The following is a 20,919-nucleotide window of genomic DNA, read 5'->3' on the forward strand; positions in this document are numbered from 1 at the left end:
CCAGTCATCCCCTCCATCCCTGTGGGTGAAGCTCTAGTCGTCCCATGCACTGTACTCCTGCAGCATGTCTCCGTGGCTCTTTGTTTGTTTGAGACAGGGCCTCACTGTGTATTCCTGGTTTTGACCTGCCACCTTCCTTCCTCAGCCTCTTGAGTCCTGGTTGATCTCCTTTCTGCTTGGCAAATAGATTTTTTTTTCTAGACAGGGTTTCTCAGACAGCCCTGGCTGTCATGGAACTCACTCTGTAGACCAGGCTGGTCTCCAACTCCGAGATCTGCCTGCTTCTGTCTCCTGAGTGCTGGCATTAAAGGTGTGCACCACCACTGCTTGGTTTGCTTAGCATATTTTTAAGGCTTGTCTGTGCTACAACGCGAGACATTTGAGGTGTTCCTTAGTTTACAAAGGGGCCACATCCCTGTGCCCTGCTGTAAGCTGAAAGTTCACATAGCACTGCAACATGTCAGACCTCCTAGCCTAGTGGTGTAATGCTTTTTGCAGCATTATGATTTCTGCTCTTGCTGCGGGGCTGGCCAGGAACTGTGGCTCACTGCTGCCGCCTAGTATTGGGAAGAGATGTTAAATCACATATTGGAAGCCAGGGAAAGATCACAGTTCAAAGGGTTGTGAGTGTGTATTGCGTTCACACCATTGGGAAGTTTGGAAATTGTGCTGAGCCATCATATTACCACTTGTAATTTCCCCATTCCCTGCCTGAGACAGGGTCTGGCTATGTAGTACAGGATGATCTTGAACTCAGATCCCTCACCTTTCCCTTCGTGAGTGCTGGGATTATAGGTCTGCAGCACATACCTGGTTTCATTCGTTTTGTGATTTAATATTCCAATGTGGGCCAGTGGTTCTCATCCATCAGGAGATAGACTGTGGGCCCTTTCTACGTGCTGGCCATGCTATGCCGTGGGGCTTCATGTCCATCAGAGCTGTATGGCCTGCATTCCTGAGAACGGCTGTGCTTTGACCCTTCTGGCTCAGTGAGGCAGTGCCTTAAGAGAGTCTCTCTTGTGACCCTGGAGCAGTGTTTTTCAACCTGTCGGTCGCAACCCTGTTAGGGGGTCAAATGACCCTTTCATAGAAGTCACCTAGAATTTCTACAAAACACAGAGATTTACATTACGATTCATAACAGTAACAAAGTTACACTTATGAAGTAGCAACAAGAATACTTTTATGGCTGGGGGTCACCACAACATGAGGAACCATACTAAAGGGTCGCAGCATTAGGAAGGTTGAGAACCACTGCCCTAGAGCCTCACTCATTAGAAGACTAGTGAGAAAACAACTGTACAGACTACTGTAGCCTGAGAGCACACGAGTCCCCTTCAGCCTAGGAAGAACCTCACACAGTGGAGGTTGCTGAGTTCTCTCCTTGTACCTAGTTCCTTCTCCCTGCATCCAGATAATTGCTGTTCTGAGCTATGCCTTCATTCTCATGCATGGTGTACTGGCAGGTTTTATGTCAGCTTGACACAGCCAGAGTCATTTTGAAACAGGAGCCTCAATTGAGAAAAATTTCCCACCAAATTGACCCGTGGGCAAGCCTGTGGTGTGTTTTCTTGATTGATGATTGATGTGGGAAGACCCTGCTTACTGTGGGCGGAGCCATCTCTGGGCTGGAGGACCTGAGTGCAATAAGAAAGCAGGCTGAGCAAGCCAAGGAGAACAAGCCAGGAAGCAGCGCTCCTCCATGGCCTCTGCATCAGTTCCTGCCTCCAGCTTCCTGCCCTGTTTGAGTTCCTGCCTTCACTTCCCTCAGTGATAGACTGTTTCCTTGAAGTGTAAGATGAAATAAGCCCTTTCCTCCTCAAGTTGCTTTTGGTCATGGTGTTTATCACAGCAATAGAAAAGTAACTAAGACACACATGGTAGGACTTTTTTTATTCAGGTACACAAGGAAAAATGACAAGGTTTTATACGAAAACTTACTAGTGACATGTGTTGTATATTAAATATACATTGGATATATTTAACTTGCTTTCGGTTTTCTGTTGACCAATTAATGATCTCATTTTTGCCCATCATGGTTAGTACCTGGTCTGTCTGTGGCTTCATCACTTAGCATCTTTGTTGTGTGTGCTGGGGTGTGGCTCAGTGCTAGAGTGCTGGCATAGCACCGAGGAGGCTCTAGGTCTGATGCCCAGCCCTGCAGAGACTTTTCAGTATCACAAACTTTGCTGAGTCTCTTTCCTTGACTCTTGCACAAGAGTTTTTTTGCTCTCTATTTCAGCATGTGGTTTTATGTCACATGTCCTTGCTTTTCACAAAGAATCCCTGGGGTCCTGGGTAACTGCAGAGTTTTAAAAGACGTATAATTTATTCAAAAACTTATTTATATATGTTTTGGGAGAGGGGCCAGAGATCAACCTGCACACACTCTGCAGCCCAGCCCAGCCATGACTGCTCTTTACAGAAAGGCTTCCTTATCTGAGTAAGGGTGCACGCCACCTGCCACTGCTTTTCAGTGGCTTTACTGACGTCTGTTTTTCTTTTTTAGTGATGCTAGCCCAAATGAATGTAATTTTAATAAGATAAAAAGGAGGCTCCTTCAAGTCTGAGCTTGAACTTTGTTGGAACATTTTCTACTCAATAAACACAAGTGGTTTGCCTATGAAGAATTAATGAGTTTCCTGCTCTTCTGGGAGGGAAAGGCCTGAAGCCTTTGATAATACTGCAGAGACTTTTATGAAAATGACATGCAAATAGTGCCCTGCAGGCCAAGCTGCCTACCATTTTGAATATGAATATATTGGGGACTAAGAAGCAGACTGTGAATGTTGGAGTTAAGGTAGATTGGCAGTAGTGACAGGTGCTCTGTGTGGGTCACGGTCTGTGTGCACAGTGCTACCACTGTGGCTGTCTTGACCCCAGTTGTACTTTGTTTCTGTTCGGGTGCCAGGCTTCACACAGGCAGGCACACTCTGCCACCATCAGCCGCACCCCGTGCCGATTCTCATTTCAGCCCCCAGGATGAGGCAGTTAAAGACCAGAGAGCTGATCTCCTTCTCGCTTTACCATCCAGTAAGTGTGGCGCTGGAACTGGAACCTTTTGACTCCTCCTGAGAACTCTGCGCCTGTGTCACACAGCTGCATAGAGTCTGAGGAAAGGACACTGTGGGTTGTGCACGATCTGAATAACTGTATATGCACTCTCTCTCTTGACTTCCTGGGTCTGTAGCCAGGAACTCAGGCAGTACATAGGGGCCTGGGCCTTGGTTCTTGCCCCAGGATGTTCTGGGAGTCACTGGGAGGACTCAAGGTTGGGCTGAAATAAGACTCTTCATTTTCTTGTCTTACATGGTCAGTGGCTGCTTGCTCCAGGCTGTCAGTTGTCATGGGTCAGTTGAGATGGGGACTCAAAGGCACATCCTGTGACTAGTGTGAGTTTCCTCATAGAGTATTGTCTGCGGTCAAAGAGAGAAACCCAGACAGGTGGAAAAAGGTGTTTTAGTCAAGGTTCAGCAGGAGTGTTAGTTCTCCCATTTCATACCTCCTGTAACTGCGCTCACCATGTCATACCCCGTGTAACTGCGCTCACCCTGTCATACCCCCTGTAACTGCGCTCACCCTGTCATACCCCGTGTACCTGTGCTCACCCTGTCATACCCCGTGTAACTGCGCTCACCCTGTCATACCCCGTGTAACTGCGCTCACCCTGTCATACCCCGTGTAACTGCGCTCACCCTGTCATACCCCGTGTAACTGCGCTCACCCTGTCATACCCCGTGTAACTGCACTCACTCTGTCATACCCCGTGTAACTGCGCTCACCCTGTCATACCCCGTGTAACTGCGCTCACCCTGTCATACCCCGTGTACCTGTGCTCACCCTGTCATACCCCGTGTAACTGCGCTCACCATGTCATACCCCGTGTAACTGCGCTCACCCTGTCATACCCCGTGTACCTGTGCTCACCCTGTCATACCCCGTGTAACTGCGCTCACCCTGTCATACCCCGTGTAACTGCGCTCACCATGTCATACCCCGTGTAACTGCGCTCACCATGTCATACCCCGTGTACCTGTGCTCACCCTGTCATACCCCGTGTAACTGCGCTCACCCTGTCATACCCCGTGTACCTGTGCTCACCCTGTCATACCCCGTGTAACTGCGCTCACCATGTCATACCCCGTGTAACTGCGCTCACTCTGTCATACCCCGTGTAACTGCGCTCACCCTGTCATACCCCGTGTTACTGCGCTCACCCTGTCATACCCCGTGTACCTGTGCTCACCATGTCATACCCCGTGTACCTGTGCTCACCCTGTCATACCCTGTGTAACTGCGCTCACCCTGTCATACCCCGTGTAACTGCGCTCACCCTGTCATACCCCGTGTAACTGCGCTCACCATGTCATACCCCGTGTAACTGCGCTCACCCTGTCATACCCCGTGTAACTGCGCTCACCCTGTCATACCCCGTGTAACTGCGCTCACCCTGTCATACCCCGTGTAACTGCGCTCACCATGTCATACCCCGTGTACCTGTGCTCACCCTGTCATACCCCGTGTAACTGCGCTCACCCTGTCATACCCCGTGTAACTGCGCTCACCCTGTCATACCCCGTGTAACTGCGCTCACCCTGTCATACCCCGTGTAACTGCGCTCACCCTGTCATACCCCGTGTAACTGCGCTCACCCTGTCATACCCCGTGTAACTGCGCTCACCCTGTCATACCCCGTGTAACTGCGCTCACCCTGTCATACCCCGTGTAACTGCGCTCACCCTGTCATACCCCGTGTAACTGCGCTCACCATGTCATACCCCGTGTACCTGTGCTCACCCTGTCATACCCCGTGTAACTGCGCTCACCATGTCATACCCCGTGTACCTGTGCTCACCCTGTCATACCCCGTGTAACTGCGCTCACCATGTCATACCCCATGTACCTGCGCTCACCCTGTCATACCCCGTGTAACTGCGCTCACCATGTCATACCCCATGTACCTGTGCTCACCATGTCATACCCCGTGTAACTGCGCTCACCCTGTCATACCCCGTGTAACTGCACTCACCCTGTCATACCCCATGTACCTGCGCTCACCCTGTCATACCCCGTGTAACTGCGCTCACCCTGTCATACCCCGTGTAACTGCGCTCACCCTGTCATACCCCGTGTAACTGCGCTCACCCTGTCATACCCCGTGTAACTGCACTCACTCTGTCATACCCCGTGTAACTGCGCTCACCCTGTCATACCCCGTGTAACTGCGCTCACCCTGTCATACCCCGTGTAACTGCGCTCACCATGTCATACCCCATGTAACTGCGCTCACCCTGTCATACCCCGTGTAACTGCGCTCACCCTGTCATACCCCGTGTACCTGCGCTCACCATGTCATACCCCGTGTAACTGCGCTCACCCTGTCATACCCCGTGTAACTGCGCTCACCATGTCATACCCCCTGTAACTGCGCTCACCATGTCATACCCCGTGTAACTGCGCTCACCCTGTCATACCCCGTGTACCTGTGCTCACCATGTCATACCCCATGTACCTGTGCTCACCCTGTCATACCCCGTGTAACTGCGCTCACCCTGTCATACCCCGTGTAACTGCACTCACTCTGTCATACCCCGTGTAACTGCGCTCACCCTGTCATACCCCGTGTAACTGCGCTCACCCTGTCATACCCCGTGTACCTGTGCTCACCCTGTCATACCCCGTGTAACTGCGCTCACCCTGTCATACCCCGTGTAACTGCGCTCACCCTGTCATACCCCGTGTAACTGCGCTCACCATGTCATACCCCATGTAACTGCGCTCACCCTGTCATACCCCGTGTAACTGCGCTCACCCTGTCATACCCCGTGTACCTGCGCTCACCATGTCATACCCCGTGTAACTGCGCTCACCCTGTCATACCCGTGTAACTGCGCTCACCCTGTCATACCCCGTGTAAATGCGCTCACCCTGTCATACCCCGTGTAACTGCGCTCACCCTGTCATACCCCGTGTAACTGCGCTCACCCTGTCATACCCGTGTAACTGCGCTCACCATGTCATACCCCGTGTAACTGCGCTCACCCTGTCATACCCCGTGTAACTGCGCTCACCCTGTCATACCCCGTTGTAACTGCGCTCACCCTGTCATACCCCGTGTAACTGCGCTCACCCTGTCATACCCTGTGTAACTGCGCTCACCATGTCATACCCCGTGTAACTGCGCTCACCCTGTCATACCCCTGTAACTGCGCTCACCCTGTCATACCCCGTGTACCTGTGCTCACCCTGTCATACCCCGTGTAACTGCGCTCACCATGTCATACCCCGTGTAACTGCGCTCACCCTGTCATACCCCGTGTAACTGCGCTCACCCTGTCATACCCCGTGTAACTGCGCTCACCATGTCATACCCCGTGTAACTGCGCTCACCCTGTCATACCCCCTGTAACTGCGCTCACCCTGTCATACCCCGTGTACCTGTGCTCACCATGTCATACCCCGTGTACCTGTGCTCACCCTGTCATACCCCGTGTAACTGCGCTCACCATGTCATACCCCGTGTACCTGTGCTCACCCTGTCATACCCCGTGTAACTGCGCTCACCCTGTCATACCCCGTGTACCTGTGCTCACCATGTCATACCCCATGTACCTGTGCTCACCCTGTCATACCCCGTGTAACTGCGCTCACCCTGTCATACCCCGTGTAACTGCGCTCACCCTGTCATACCCCGTGTAACTGTGCTCACCATGTCATACCCCATGTACCTGTGCTCACCCTGTCATACCCCGTGTAACTGCGCTCACCATGTCATACCCCGTGTAACTGCGCTCACCCTGTCATACCCCGTGTACCTGTGCTCACCCTGTCATACCCCGTGTAACTGCGCTCACATGTCATACCCCATGTACCTGCGCTCACCCTGTCATACCGTGTAACTGCGCTCACCATGTCATACCCCGTGTAACTGCGCTCACCATGTCATACCCCGTGTAACTGCGCTCACCCTGTCATACCCCGTGTAACTGCGCTCACCCTGTCATACCCCGTGTAACTGCGCTCACCCGTCATACCCGTGTAACTGCGCTCACCATGTCATACCCCATGTACCTGCGCTCACCCTGTCATACCCCGTGTAACTGCGCTCACCATGTCATACCCCGTGTAACTGCGCTCACCCTGTCATACCCGTGTAACTGCGCTCACCCTGTCATACCCCGTGTAACTGCGCTCACCCTGTCATACCCCGTGTAACTGCGCTCACCATGTCATACCCCGTGTAACTGCGCTCACCCTGTCATACCCCGTGTAACTGCGCTCACCCTGTCATACCCCGTGTAACTGCGCTCACCATGTCATACCCCGTGTACCTGCGCTCACCATGTCATACCCCGTGTAACTGCGCTCACCCTGTCATACCCCCTGTAACTGCGCTCACCCTGTCATACCCCGTGTACCTGTGCTCACCCTGTCATACCCCGTGTAACTGCGCTCACCCTGTCATACCCCGTGTACCTGTGCTCACCATGTCATACCCCATGTACCTGTGCTCACCCTGTCATACCCCGTGTAACTGCGCTCACCCTGTCATACCCCGTGTAACTGCGCTCACCCTGTCATACCCCGTGTAACTGCGCTCACCATGTCATACCCCGTGTAACTGCGCTCACCCTGTCATACCCTGTGTAACTGCGCTCACCATGTCATACCCCGTGTACCTGCACTCACCATGTCATACCCCGTGTAACTGTGCTCACCATGTCATACCCCGTGTAACTGCGCTCACCCTGTCATACCCCCTGTAACTGCGCTCACCCTGTCATACCCCGTGTACCTGTGCTCACCCTGTCATACCCCGTGTAACTGCGCTCACCCTGTCATACCCCGTGTACCTGTGCTCACCATGTCATACCCCATGTACCTGTGCTCACCCTGTCATACCCCGTGTAACTGCGCTCACCCTGTCATACCCCGTGTAACTGCGCTCACCCTGTCATACCCCGTGTAACTGCGCTCACCATGTCATACCCCGTGTAACTGCGCTCACCATGTCATACCCCGTGTACCTGCGCTCACCATGTCATACCCCGTGTAACTGCGCTCACCCTGTCATACCCCGTGTAACTGTGCTCACCATGTCATACCCCGTGTAACTGTGCTCACCCACTTCAAATCCATGTAAATGCACATTCTCATTTAAAGTGTGAGTCTTCCTGTATTGTTCTCCACTGTTCCATTGAGGCAAGGTTTGTCATGGACCCAGAACTGCCTGTTCTGGGGCTCCTGGTCATGCTAGCCAGCCTGCCCTAGGTTTCCTCCACCTGTTGAGGTTGGAACTGCAGATGACCTGCCATGCTCACTTACCCATCTGGTGTTTACATGGCACTGGGGATCCAAATGCCTGTCTTTTTGCTTGCTTGCAGGGCAAGCACTTTAACCACTGAGCGGTCTCCTCAGCCCCATCTGTCTTGAATTTTCTGTCTGCCCCGCTTTTCTTAGGTTTAGGTATAGCACTTTTTCAAGGGAAATCCAATACTGGAATTAATGTGAGCCCATCCTGTGTTCCCATAGGAGTGACCCCAGGGTGTTACCACACCAGGCTCCTGTTGGCTTTGACTGGCACACTGTGAGGATCTTAACACTTTGGATGAGATGATATTGTACCTATTTTTGCTTCCCTACTGTCTGGTCATGTAGTTGCTACCCAGAAAGTGTTTGTTTAAGTCCACTCATATTTTTAGGTTACAAAACCTAACATTTGGTATAATTAAGACACTGTGCTGCTGGCATACAAGTGAGCTGAAAACAAAACATTGCCATATTTTAGTTAAAGGTGTCCTTAAAAGCCAGTGAAGAGAGGTTATGGAAACAGTGGTGTCGTGCCAGTTGCATTTTTAAAAGTTTCCTGCTGAACAGTGATGGCTGTACTGGAAAGGGCAGCATGCTCACTGGCTCTGGACATGGACATATTTGGTGGGACTATTGTTTTGCTGGCCATACTGCCTGAGTGACACAGAGGGAGTCTCACTGTGCAAATCAGTAAGAGGATGAACCCTTGTTAGCAGATGGACACAGGATATGAAGAGTTTACAAAAATAAGCAGTACCAATGAACAATATCTGAGGCACAGAGCCAGCACGGAGACGGCCTTCCTTCTGCCCACTTAGTGGTGCCTGGCCATCTGCCAGTCCTTGCTGGGGGAAAGGGAACTACTTGACTGTCCTTTGGCAGCATGGCCAAAGCTCCTTAAGTGCCTGCCTTATGCCCAGGGCATTCCCGTTGCAAGACTTCGTCCTCAGGAGGTTATCAAGTGGTGTGTAGGCATTCCTCTCCAGAGGTGTTACTGCTGTCCTTGTAACCGCAAACAATTTAAAACCAGTTCTGTGTTTCCCAGTCAACCTTGGGTAAACTCATTATGTTGTAGCCATATGGCAGCACAGTGTGAAATTAGCAGTGATACTGTCCAGGGAGGTGGCACAGGCCAGAGATGAGGTAGCTGGAGCTCATTCTATCCCTGTGGTGCTTAAAATGTTTACTGTTGAAATAATTAAGATTTACAAGGAGTTGCAGAGGTACGGATAGGGAAGTTTGAGCACTGTCCACCTCATAGTAGGCTTTTAAATGCACATGTGTTACTTCTAGTCTCTGTACACATCAAGAAACATCTGAAGGTAAATAAATGATTTAAGTAAATGGAAGAAGAAGGAAGTAATAGTACGGCAAAATACCTCACAGCCCATTACAGAGTCAGGAAGGTAGGATTAATTTTTAAAAATGATTTATTTTTATTATTATTATTAAAATCATATTACATTTCATTTGTTTGTATGTATGTGCTACAGAATGCAAGTAGAGGTCAGAGGTCAACTTGTTTTCTTCTTCTACTATGTGGGTACTGTGTAGTAAATATTATTTTTGGGGGGTTGCTCCCCCCATTACTCCTAAATATGTATTTGGATTTTGTACCCCACTTCAGACCGTTTAGCTCCTGATGTAAAAGACACAGAGACCTCTTTAGTTTTATAAAAGCTTTAAGGCATCATAACTGGGCAGGTATCAACCCTCTAAATGATTTCACTATTTCCTAGCTACACATCCCAAGTTACTTGCCGTACTTGTTCCTGCCTGGGCAGCTTCTGTTCCATCAGGCCAGCCCTCATGGCCATGTGCTCATGGTCCTTACCGCCCCATGGCGACTTCTTTCTCTCTTCCTCCTGCTCCTCTTCTGCCTCCTCTCTCTCCTGCTGGCCTCCTGGTCCTTCTCTAACTCCAAGCCTGGGATCCTGAGCTCTGCCTACTTCTCTCCTGTCCAGTTCAGGCTTTAGCAACTCTACTAACCAGTTAACTTTAAATTAGATAGAGCAAAGTGCACACAGCACAGATGAGTGCAACCAGGTCTTGGGGCCCAGTAATTTAGCATTTGAATGCGTAGCACCAGACCAACCCCCAACAGTCCTGGAGATGGAACACATTCAGTTTGTCAGGATTAGGGGCAGGCAGTTTTACCCACTGAGGTGTCTTAGTGACCCTATTTTGTTTTTTTAAACTTTTAATTATGTTTATGTGTGACTGTGTAGGGATGTGTGCATGAGTGCAGGTGCCTATGGAGGTCAGAAAAGGACATCTGATTCTTTGGAGATGGAGTTATAGGCAGCTTTAAGTTGCCTGATGTGGGTGCTTGGAATTGAACTTGTGTCCTCTGCAAGAGCTGTCCATCTTTCCCACCCTGGGAATTTAATTTAAAAATGTCTTATAAGCTTTTTCTTGCAGTAGATGGGAATCAGCACAGAGACTGGAATCGGCCCTGGACAGTGTGCAAAGAGTGAGTGACTTTGGAGCAGCTAGCCCTAAGTGGGACATCTTTATTAAGCCCCTCCCTTCAAGGCTCAGGGATCCATGCAGAGGAGGAGGCTGAAAGATCATAGCAGCTAGAGGTGCTGGGGACTCAAGGAAACAGTGTCTTCCAGACGCAACAGGGTGCTCCACATATGGGCACAGAGACTGTGACAGAATGCTCAAGACCTGTACAGGTTCAGCTCAGACAGAATCCCAGCACTGAGGAGGGGAAGTGGGCATACCACGTCCCACCCCTAACCAAGAAAGTGTGTGCAACTGACCCCTGCTAGGGCAGGACAGTCTGGAGAGTGACCGGGTATATCAGCCACCTCCAGGGTAGGCCCCATGGCCAACGCAAAATGGACTCTGTGTCATTGTGTGTACTTTTTTTTTCTTTTAATATTGTTTTGTCTTACTGTTTTGTTGTTGTTTGGTTTTTCTCCTTTTTTTGTGGGAGAGAGGAGGAGAAGAGTTGGGCAGAAGGAAGACTATGATCAAAGTATAGTGTATGGAAAAGATAGAAAAATAAAAACATCCTTTAACTCACCTCAAAAAGTACATTTATTTGTGTGTGTACACATCTGCATGTGTCACAGTGCCTGGATGGAGATCAGAGAACAGCTTTGGGAATCAGTTCTCTCCTTCCACTATATAGATGATTGAACCCAAGCATGGAACTCAGGTTTCAGGCTTGGCAGAAGGCCCTTTACCAGCTGAGCCATCTGCAGGCCCAGGATTTCATTAAGAAAAGGAAAAAGCATGTGCGTGTTTACTTAAATCGGTCTTCGTGTTTCCTTTGCACACCTCTTTCTCCAGCAGGGTCTGGGGTCAGGACCTCAGAGTGTTACTCCGCCAGTTAGGATCTCTGACCACAGGGTTTGTTTCCTGTACCGGGAAGTGAGAGAGATGGTTGGCTTGGCCCCTTAGCTCTCTGAAGCCATCACAGAGCCACTGTTTATCTCCTGAGGTGGCTTCATTCTTGTGACTTCTCATACTGAGAAGTGACAGAGATATCCCGGCCTCACCTTGCCTCACCTCTGTCCTGGGACATGCCTGAGGAAGCCGAGCTCCAAAGGTGCTGGCTGAGCTGTCTGGTTTTGTTGGAAACCTACAGCCATCATGTCTTTCTAAACCGATTACATCTTTACAGATTTTTTTTGTTTATATTTGGATAATCAGAGCAGCGCCTGGTAGGAATTCCCAGTGAAGTAACTTTGGAAGGTCAAGGTCTGCTTGTGATGCACATTTGTGAGCAGTGGCTCAGAGACCCTGGTGTTCCCAGTGGTCTAGGGGGGCTCCTGAGGCTCCCTGAAGGGAGGCTCCTGGAAAACCATGGAGCTCAGAACAACTGGTGGCCCAGCCAGGAAGGGCCCCAGTGTCCATCCTGTTGTGGGGATGTGGGCCAGTGCCATTCATCACTGGACTGGTCCTTAGCCCTGGGTGGCTGGCCATGTGGCTGAGGAGCGGACACTTTTCTTGATTCAGTGTTGGGCTATCATAAGAGCTTGGAGGGGGAAAAAGTGCTAATTTTTTGTTTCCCTGTTTTCTTAGCATCCAGCATGTGTATGGAGCCCAGCACCCACCTTTTGATCCGCTGTTACATGGCACGTAAGTGGCAGTCAGTGTCCTGCTTCTGCCAGCTTATTGGACTCTCCAAGGGAGGGGAAATGTTCTCTCGGTCAGCAGATGGTTCAATCACTTGCTTTGTGTGATACTGCTGTCTGCCTCATTCACCCTGTAGCTGGGCAGTGGATATGGGGGCTGCATGTCATAGTACCTGCAGAGGGCAGAGGGCAGAGGGCAGAGGGCAGAGGGTGCTTCTGGCTTGAGGGCAGTGTGGCTTCAGACCGTCCTTATGGCTCATCTGAATCCTTCTTCTGTCCTGCACTCTCTCTCTGCCCTGCTCTGGGTTCTTCCAAGTATTGGGCTTAGTGCAGTGCTGGTGTGGCCCTGCAGGCTGCACCTGTCTATCCTAATTCCTGACTTGTGTGTGTAGTCAAGCTTAGAAGGATCTCCTTTAAACCATTCTGTCTCTGTGTGCATGCAAAGGCCCTGTTTTCTGCAGGGTTCTCCTGCCTGGCTGAGATGGAGGGAGTATGAGAATGTGCTTTCTAGCCTTGGCACCTCTCTGTAGTTCTCTGCTGCTTGGTGGCTCTTTCCTGAAGCAAGCACCACCCCTCCCACCCCCTTCAAGCAGTCTGTGCAGTGCCAGCACATGGTCCTTTTCTTGGCGCCCTCATCCAGATAAAGTGTCCCCTTACTTGGGTCTCTGTTTTAGATGAGTGTACACAGTAAAGACAGCTTTGCTTTGTAGCTTGCTCAAGTCTGCGCCCAAGGTGCCCACCACCCCAGTGAAGGCCAAGAAGGTCAGCACCTTTCAGGAGTTTGAGAGCAATACCAGTGATGCTTGGGATGCAGGCGAAGATGATGATGAGCTCCTGGCAATGGCGACAGAGAGCCTGAACTCTGAGGTGGTCATGGAGACAGCACACCGTGTCCTGCGCAACCATAGCCAGAGGCACAGCCAGCCTTCACAGAAGGACACGCCAGAGCCTCAGCCCACAGCAGAGCCTCCTGCAGCTCCGAGTGGTGACCTCCGTCTGGTGAAGTCTGTCAGTGAGAGCCATACTCCTTGTCCTTCAGGTAGGGATGAAGGGACAGTAGAACCAAAGAGGGACTGGCCCGGAAGAAGGAGGGCTTGTGTGTCTGTTTGCAGCAGGAGTCCGGGCCAGGAGAGCCGTAGGGCCATCTTTCGTGTGGATGATGCACTCTCAGGCCTAGGAAACAGCCTCACTGACCATGGAGTCCCAATGTTCTTTTCTTTCTTTGTGGAGTTGAGGGTGTCTTTCCTACACATGTAATGACAAGGCTTGCTGCTTGTGTAGGGGCCCAAGAGGGGGGCCATGAGAGAGCATAGGGGATGGGAGATGCCAGGGTCCTTCAGAAAGGAGCCTGGAGTGCCCAAGCGTGCCTTGCCTCGGTGAGGATGCTTTTCTCTCATTTACAGATGAGAAAACAGATCTGTACTAGGCTAAGGCTATCGCTAGATTCAGAAAGGGGCTTTGTACCTAGCCTGCTTTTCAAAACAACCTTCCAGGAGTTGGTGTGTTTAAATGTTATGGTTTCTTCAGGTGAGAAGCAGGCTTTATTTCAGTTGTAGCAAACCTGAAAAACTGAGTTTACAGGAACTGCAGTGGCTTTTGAGTGCTCTGAAAGTTCTGATGGAGAGTGCTCCTTTGCACCTCCCATCTGTTCAGTCTGGGCAGGGTGCCCTCTAGTGGTGACATCCAAGGGTTGGCAGGGGCTCTGGATTCTTTTGCTCATTGATGTGCTTGGAAAGCCATGGACACTTCTCAAGCCCGCACACAGCTGGCTGGTCCATGTCCGCCACTGTTATTGCTACTGCTGGCCCTCAGCACCCTGTGGGGAGGATCTGAGAGTAGGCAGGACCACATGGCATCTGCCTGGGAGTCCTGACCAGAAGGAAACTCATCCACTCAGATGATGGAGCTTGACAGTGTCACATTGTGACAGCCCCTCCTGTACAAGTAAAGTGAACACTATTCAGGAAGTCATGTTACTGGAGAAATGGCTGTGATCTCCTTGCTGTATACTGCAAATCTTGGACTGAGCATCTTGTGTTTTCTTTCTGGGAGAGATTCTTTTTTGAGCACTTAATAGCGTGTTGTGATTGTTCATTGTGTGGCTATAGTCAGCCCCTTGGATGGTAAAATCTTTAAACTCCTCAGGATTTTAGGAGAGGTGTGTGTGTGTGTGTGTGTGTGTGTGTGTGTGTGTGTGTGTTAAAACAGGTATGGCACCAAGAAGACCCAGAGCTGCTTATGAGAGGTGGGCCCAGAAGGTTAAACCCAGGGTCTGTGGCTCCAGACTCTCTGCTGTTAGTGCTGGCTACTGTAGAGACCAGAACTTCTCATTCCAAAGATCCTGCCCCTAGGGGCATGTGGCAGGATGTTGGATTGTGTGTGTTAGAGCTGGACAGGGTGTATGTGTGTCACTGTCACTGAACTGGTAGGTGTGGCAGGGATGCTGCTCAAATTCCTGCAGTGCCCTGGCAGAGATGGAACATCCCACACCCCCCACTGGCGAGGCCAGGGAGGCCTGCACTGGAGTCAGTAGGACTGGTGCCAGGATTGGGTGCCTCCTCTCCTCTTGTCCGTGGAGGCTCCGTGGCTGCTTGCCTTCCTTTGTTCCCTTGTGCTAGGACTCGAGGTTGGGGGTGGTGGAGGTGGTGGGTGGGGGCGGAAGCCCTGAGTCAGATGTTCTCTGGACACAGTCGGGTCCTTCTGAAGCCTCTGGTCACTTACCTGCTGTCCTCAGTGCCTAGGTGGCATCATTCTTTCCTTTTGTGGCATGGAACAGTGGCTTGTCTGCCACAAATATACATGGGTGACCCATGCAAACCTGTTCCTCCACAGGCCTGATCTACCTTCCAGGCCTGTGGCTATCTGATGTGCTGCCTGTCATGTGTGATCGTGTGCAGGTGTTTCTGTTTTACTGGTGGACTCCCCCTCAGTGAGTTAGCTGGATGATGGGAGGAAGGGCAAACTGTGGCCAGACAGTGTTCACAAGGGCCAATGAGTGGCAAGGTGAGCATGCAGCTACGTGGATGAAGGAAGATGTGGTCAGGAGGTCAGAGGTTTCTGCTAACCTTGCCCTCTGTTCCTCCACCCTTTCTAGAAAGCACCGGTGATGCTGTCCCTCTGCAGCGGTCCCAGTCTCTCCCCTACTCTGCCACTGTTGCACTGAGTGGGACATCTGACCCTCATGCCCTTGGTGGCTCAGCCCTGAGTAAGAGAGAGGCCTCTCGGCTGGACAAGTTCAAACAGCTGCTTGCCGGCCCCAACACAGACCTCGGTGAGTCCCTGAGGATGGGTTGTCTGTTTCTTACAAGGCCACAGGTGGCCTTACAGGTTGCACACATGCTGCCTTGTTTTTTCACCGATTACCTAAGATGCTGGTAGTTGAGCTCTTAATCCTTTTAGACATGTTTGCTAACGTGTTCCCAATACAGTGTCCTAGTTTATACTTTTTGTTTTCTTTTCTTATATGCTACAGTATACTTTTTCTACTGTAGTCCTCAGAGTGGGCTTCTAGAGGCCAGGCAGGTATTCTCCATAGGCTGTGGGTTGACAGTGACTTCTGGGGAGTAAGGCGGGGTGACTACTATCCTGAACTACTGACTTTGTATTGTGCAGACATGGGCATAGGGATGGATGATGGTGACAGGTAAGGCCCAGGTGGACAATGGGGAGAGAGGATGGTCATCAGGGTGAATAGTCATCAGAGCTGCTTGGTTACCTGCAGTACCTGTGTGGACACTGGCCAGTCTCCAAGCCACTTGATTTCAAGTCCCTGTGGTGGAATTGCTATCTGATTATTTGTTCTTTCGTTTTCCCAGCCCGTATTTGCTCAATGAACTCAAATAGGTGTTTATGAGGTGCTTGAGTTTCCTGAGGGCCAGGAGGTGGTCTTGGCCAGGGGATTACTCATAGCAGAAAAAGAAATTTTTTGAACATGAAAGATGTGGGCAGTGCCAGAGTGTTGAGGGCATGAGAGAACCGGGAAGTGCAATGCTTCTCTTGGCCAGGAGGTGGCGAGTGGGGCCTGTGGATGGGCTGCAGGAAGCTGACCTACGTGTTTGGGAAGCTGTAGGGAAGATGGCCTAGTCTCGTGTTCAGGGCTGGAGCCCTGGAAGTTTGCGCAGTGCAATTTTTTTCTTAGTTTAATAACTTCTTTCTTTCTTTCTTTCTTTCTTTCTTTCTTTCTTTCTTTCTTTCTTTCTTTCTTTCTTTCTTTCTTTCTTTTGAGACAGGGCCTCCCTCCATAGCCCTGACTATCCTAGAACTCAGTGTGTAAATTAGGCTTTGAACTCACAGAGATCTGCCTGCCTCTCCCTCCTGAGTACTGGGATTAAAGGCGTGTGGCACCACGCCCGGCTTTTAATTGTTTTTTAAGAAATCAGTAGCGCATGCATATCTTACAATATTACAAGGACAAGAGGATGAAGAGTGAAAACGGGCCTCTGCCTTACCCTGTCAGAGCTGGCCTGAAGACACTGCTTCAAACATTTGTGTGTGATTTTATACCTAGGGAAGGTCTCAAGGAGAGCACAGCAGCTTCTGTACCTGTCACCCAGTGTCACCAGATGCTTGCCTTTTGCCTGCTCATCATTCTCTGCCTGTGCTTGTGTTTGTGTTCCCAGAACCACTTGAGAGTCAGTTGGAGATGTTGTTCCATATACTCACGAGAGCTTTGTTGTATACTTGCTAAGAGCCCAGGGGTCAGTTTATTCAATGTAAAGACTGTAGCCTCTACACAATGCTGGTTTCTGGGTTGTGAAGATGCACAGTACATGCTCACATTTACCAGCAGAACCCAAGAGTGTTCATTCCATCTCCTGCTTCCTTGTCTGTAATTCAGAGCTTGATAGCACCCTTCCCACGGTCCTCTCTGCTCTACTGTTTCTGTGAGCCTGGGATGTGAGTTCCCCTTCCGTGTGTGTGTGTGTGTGTGTGTGTGTGTGTGTGTGTGTGTGTGTGTGTATGCGTGCGCGCATGGCACACTTTGATCCTGACACATTCAAGGCGTGCAGGCAGGTACTTGTCAGTGCTCCTCTGTCCAGGTGAGTGGTTCTTAGCAGGAGCGTCATGTTGGGATGTGTGATCTTCTCACCCTTTGCTCTTCTCCTGAAACCTAAGCAGCGATGCCTTGGAGTCTGTGCACTTATGTAGTGCTTTTTCTTCATCTGCCCAGATGGACAGGCTGCTCCACACCTCACATTTTGAATTTATATGTATCTATACAGTAGCTCATAGAGAGCCGCATGCAGCTCTGTGGGCATCCCACAGTTTATTTCACAAGCCCTCTACTGATGGGGATGGAGGCTCTCCCTGGTTTTCTGTTACTACAGTTTGTACAGATAAGGCAGGGGCTCTTAAGGCATCTCCGGCTTTGATGATAGTGTCCATAGAGCAGTTCTTAACCTGGGCTGGGGAGGACGCTACAGCCAAGGTGGCGTCTTTAGGCTTGGCATAGAGCTTGATGGATGGAAGTTCCCTTCACCAAGATGGGAAATCAGGGTTGCTCATACAAAAGGAGAAGAATCTCCTGGTTGAAGTTGGAATCATATTTCTCCCTTTCAAGCACACCGTGTGCCCATGTTTTGCTGAGTGGGACTGTCAGCTAGCTGCTCAGATTCTGCAGAGGATCCCGCTGAATGTGTAGGGAGGAGACAGATCCCACCAGGCTTGTTCGAGGAGGCTCTGGAGTTGGCTGTCTGGGTGGAGACCTCGAGCAGGCTTGGCGGCTTGTGGTCCTGAGTGCCCCTGCTCATCTGCAGGGTGTGCCTGGACCTGCAGGAAGATACTGCATAGACACTAGAGTGCTGGCTGTGGTAAATGCCCATGGACTGCCTTCCTGTGTTCTGTATGCTTTCTATAACACTGATTATCATAGCATAGACACTTGTAGTCCGTTCTGCATTGGAGTTGTTTCCAGACATTTTCCTAGTTAGGTCCACTGGTTTATGCCATAGGCAGGTGGCCAGAAAATAGCTGATAAAAATGAGTTTACCTGATGGTGGTTCTCATCTGGTTCAGCTCCGGGCAGTGGCTAGAATCTTCTTGTGGATCTTTCCATGAGGGCAGCACTAGAAGTCAGATTGTACTTGCAATAAAGCTTCTAGGGCTTGTGGATCAGTGAGCATGGGTGAAAGGTTAGATGTAAAAATCAGGCTCTTTGTCAGGTTGCTGTGGGTATGGTTTTCTTAGTCTTTTTTCTTTAGGAATTCTGCTTGAATATTTGAAGCCAAAAGTTAAAGCCATTTTGCTTTCAAAGATAAACAATTACCGGATTTGTATTTAGTGGCAAGAGAAACATAGCCAGTTAATTGCCTGTTTTCCTAAGGCCTTTAAGGTAGCTCTGAGGACAGTGGAATACATTATCTTCCCATTACATAAAAACCAAAGTGGTAAATATCTGCCGAAGTTGGAGCCGCAAATTGCTGATGTGCGTAGGACCAGTGGAAACGGCTCTACCTGCTGAAGGTTTGTGCCGGCGTCTGCTGCTCTTTGTTTAGCTGATGCTCTGTTATGAGCCCAGGGATGAAAGTAGCAAATAGAACTTAACAGCTCACTCCCCTCTTAGCATCAACTCAGTATTTACTCACACAAAGACTGCCTGCTTTGAAGCCTGAGAAAATGGCACTTGGAGGCATTCATGTTCATCACGTGTGTCTGCTGATCAGAAGTACCATTCCAAATATGCAAAATGTGCCATTTCCTAAGGGCTGCTGAGTGGCTGCCATGGAGCAGTGGGGCCTCCATGGGCAGGCTCTGGAGAGCTGTCAGCCAGCAGAACAGAAGGGGGCCCCTTCCCTCTGTGGCGTGCACCAGGCACATAGCTATGGTCCTGGGTCCCCAGGCTTATCCACTCTGGGTTTGAGGATGGGTTTGTGCCTGGATAGATGGGGAGGAAGGCATAAATAAAGCACGGAGTCGTGTCCCCTGGAAGCATAGCCATGAGTGGTTGCTGCTGAGCACCCTTGACCTCAGGGACACTTGCAGGCCTGTGATGGTGACACTCTTAGAATCCATTTCCAGCATGAATGCTGGCTGTGCCCTTGCTCCCTATGACCAGCTCACTAAGTGTCTCACCTCAAGGTAGAAAGGGAAATCCATAGCGTGATGCTTTCCTTCCCACAATCCCTCCTGCTGTCCTTTCCAACTTGGGTCCAGCAGACTGGCTCCCACAAAGAAGGATGGCGAGAAGAAGAAGGGTCGTTGCACTACCAGTGAGGTGGAGTGCGCGCACCCATGGAGTGGGCTTCAAGAAGCGTGCTCCTCCGGCACTCAAAGAAATTTGGAAATTTGCCATGAAGGAGATGGGGACTCCAGATGTGCACATAGATGCTAGGCTCAATAAAGCTGTCTGGGCCAAAGGAGTAAGAGATGTTTCATATTGCATGTGAATACATTTGTCCAGAAAAAGATAATGAAGATGAGGATTCACCAAACAAGCTCTACACATTGGTAAAGTACATGCCTGTTACCACATTCAGTAATCTACAGCTGGTCAGTGTGGATGAGAACTAACCTGCTGAATGTCAGAGTTGCAGAACTGCTCCCCCTCCTCGCAAACAAAGGGAAATCCACTCTACCTTACAGAGTTCTTGTGAGTGCTGGAGTAACTAGGGATCCAGACCAGCATAAGCCTTGCCCTTGAAGAGCTGGCCCTGTAGTCTGGGAGGACGGGCAGACACATACCTCCATAGGATACCACAGGGCTGGTGAGAAGGTGGTAAGCACGGCTGGGATGAAGCAATGCTGAGGGATACCTGAGGCGCCACTGGCTAGCGTGTGGTCATAAGAGACCCTTGAAATGAGCATGTTTCTGCTCAGCCCTGTGTGGAGAGCGGCTGGGTATGAAGGAAGACATTCCAGGGAGAGGAGCCAGGGTGCAAAGATCCTGTGGTGGGAGAACCTTACCTGTTTGAGGAGTGAAGTGAAGGCGCTGAGGCTGAGGGAGGTTGGAGGAGAGAGGCAGGTAGAGCAGGAAGGCTCTTGGATGCCAGGGCTCAAAGATGCAAGAGGAGGCACACAGCTTTCACTTGAACCCTAGTAAAGCTAGGAAGGAAGCATCCTGAGCACTTCCCGCAAGAGGGGGCAAGTGGCCTTGGACTAGGTGGAGTTCTTGGGCAATTGGCAGGGTGTGGAGGGGAGGAGAGGGAAGATGGTGACTGGGAGGAGCAGCCAAGCCAAGAGTCTTGACATTGGACCTGGTGGGGAATCAGTTTCAGGTACTATCTGGTGAGCCCAATGGATGGTCCCTGATTGGCTGTACATGAATCTGGGTGGACTGGGAGGAGAGGGCCTCCCCATCAAAGCTTGGAGCTCAGAACAACTGGTGGCCCAGCACTTTTCTAGAAGAGCCATTTCATCAGCGGGTACAAATCATGGTCTTTTGATGCAGCCAGGAAACTGCAAACCCATGACATGGCGCCTCTGGATTCAAAGGCCTCTGTCCACGGCATTCCTGCCTGTCCCTTGACACTGGCTTACTGCTTAGGAGGCTGCGTCTGAGGCAGCCCTTCAGGGAATGGAG

General features: G+C 50.6%; 1 protein-coding gene across 1 annotated transcript in view; it reads left to right on the plus strand.

The window, feature by feature from the left end:
* Tbc1d22a (TBC1 domain family member 22A) overlaps positions 1–20,919 on the plus strand; it is a 287,423-nt gene that overhangs the window by 10,114 nt on the left and 256,390 nt on the right. The window contains exons 2-4 of the mRNA XM_051160164.1: positions 12,349–12,405; positions 13,112–13,440; positions 15,496–15,672. Coding sequence (XP_051016121.1) covers positions 12,349–12,405; positions 13,112–13,440; positions 15,496–15,672 — 563 coding nt within the window. The remainder of the gene's footprint in view (positions 1–12,348; positions 12,406–13,111; positions 13,441–15,495; positions 15,673–20,919) is intronic.

This window comes from Acomys russatus, chromosome 17, assembly GCF_903995435.1.
Source record: "Acomys russatus chromosome 17, mAcoRus1.1, whole genome shotgun sequence".
In the NCBI taxonomy this organism is placed as follows: domain Eukaryota; kingdom Metazoa; phylum Chordata; class Mammalia; order Rodentia; family Muridae; genus Acomys; species Acomys russatus.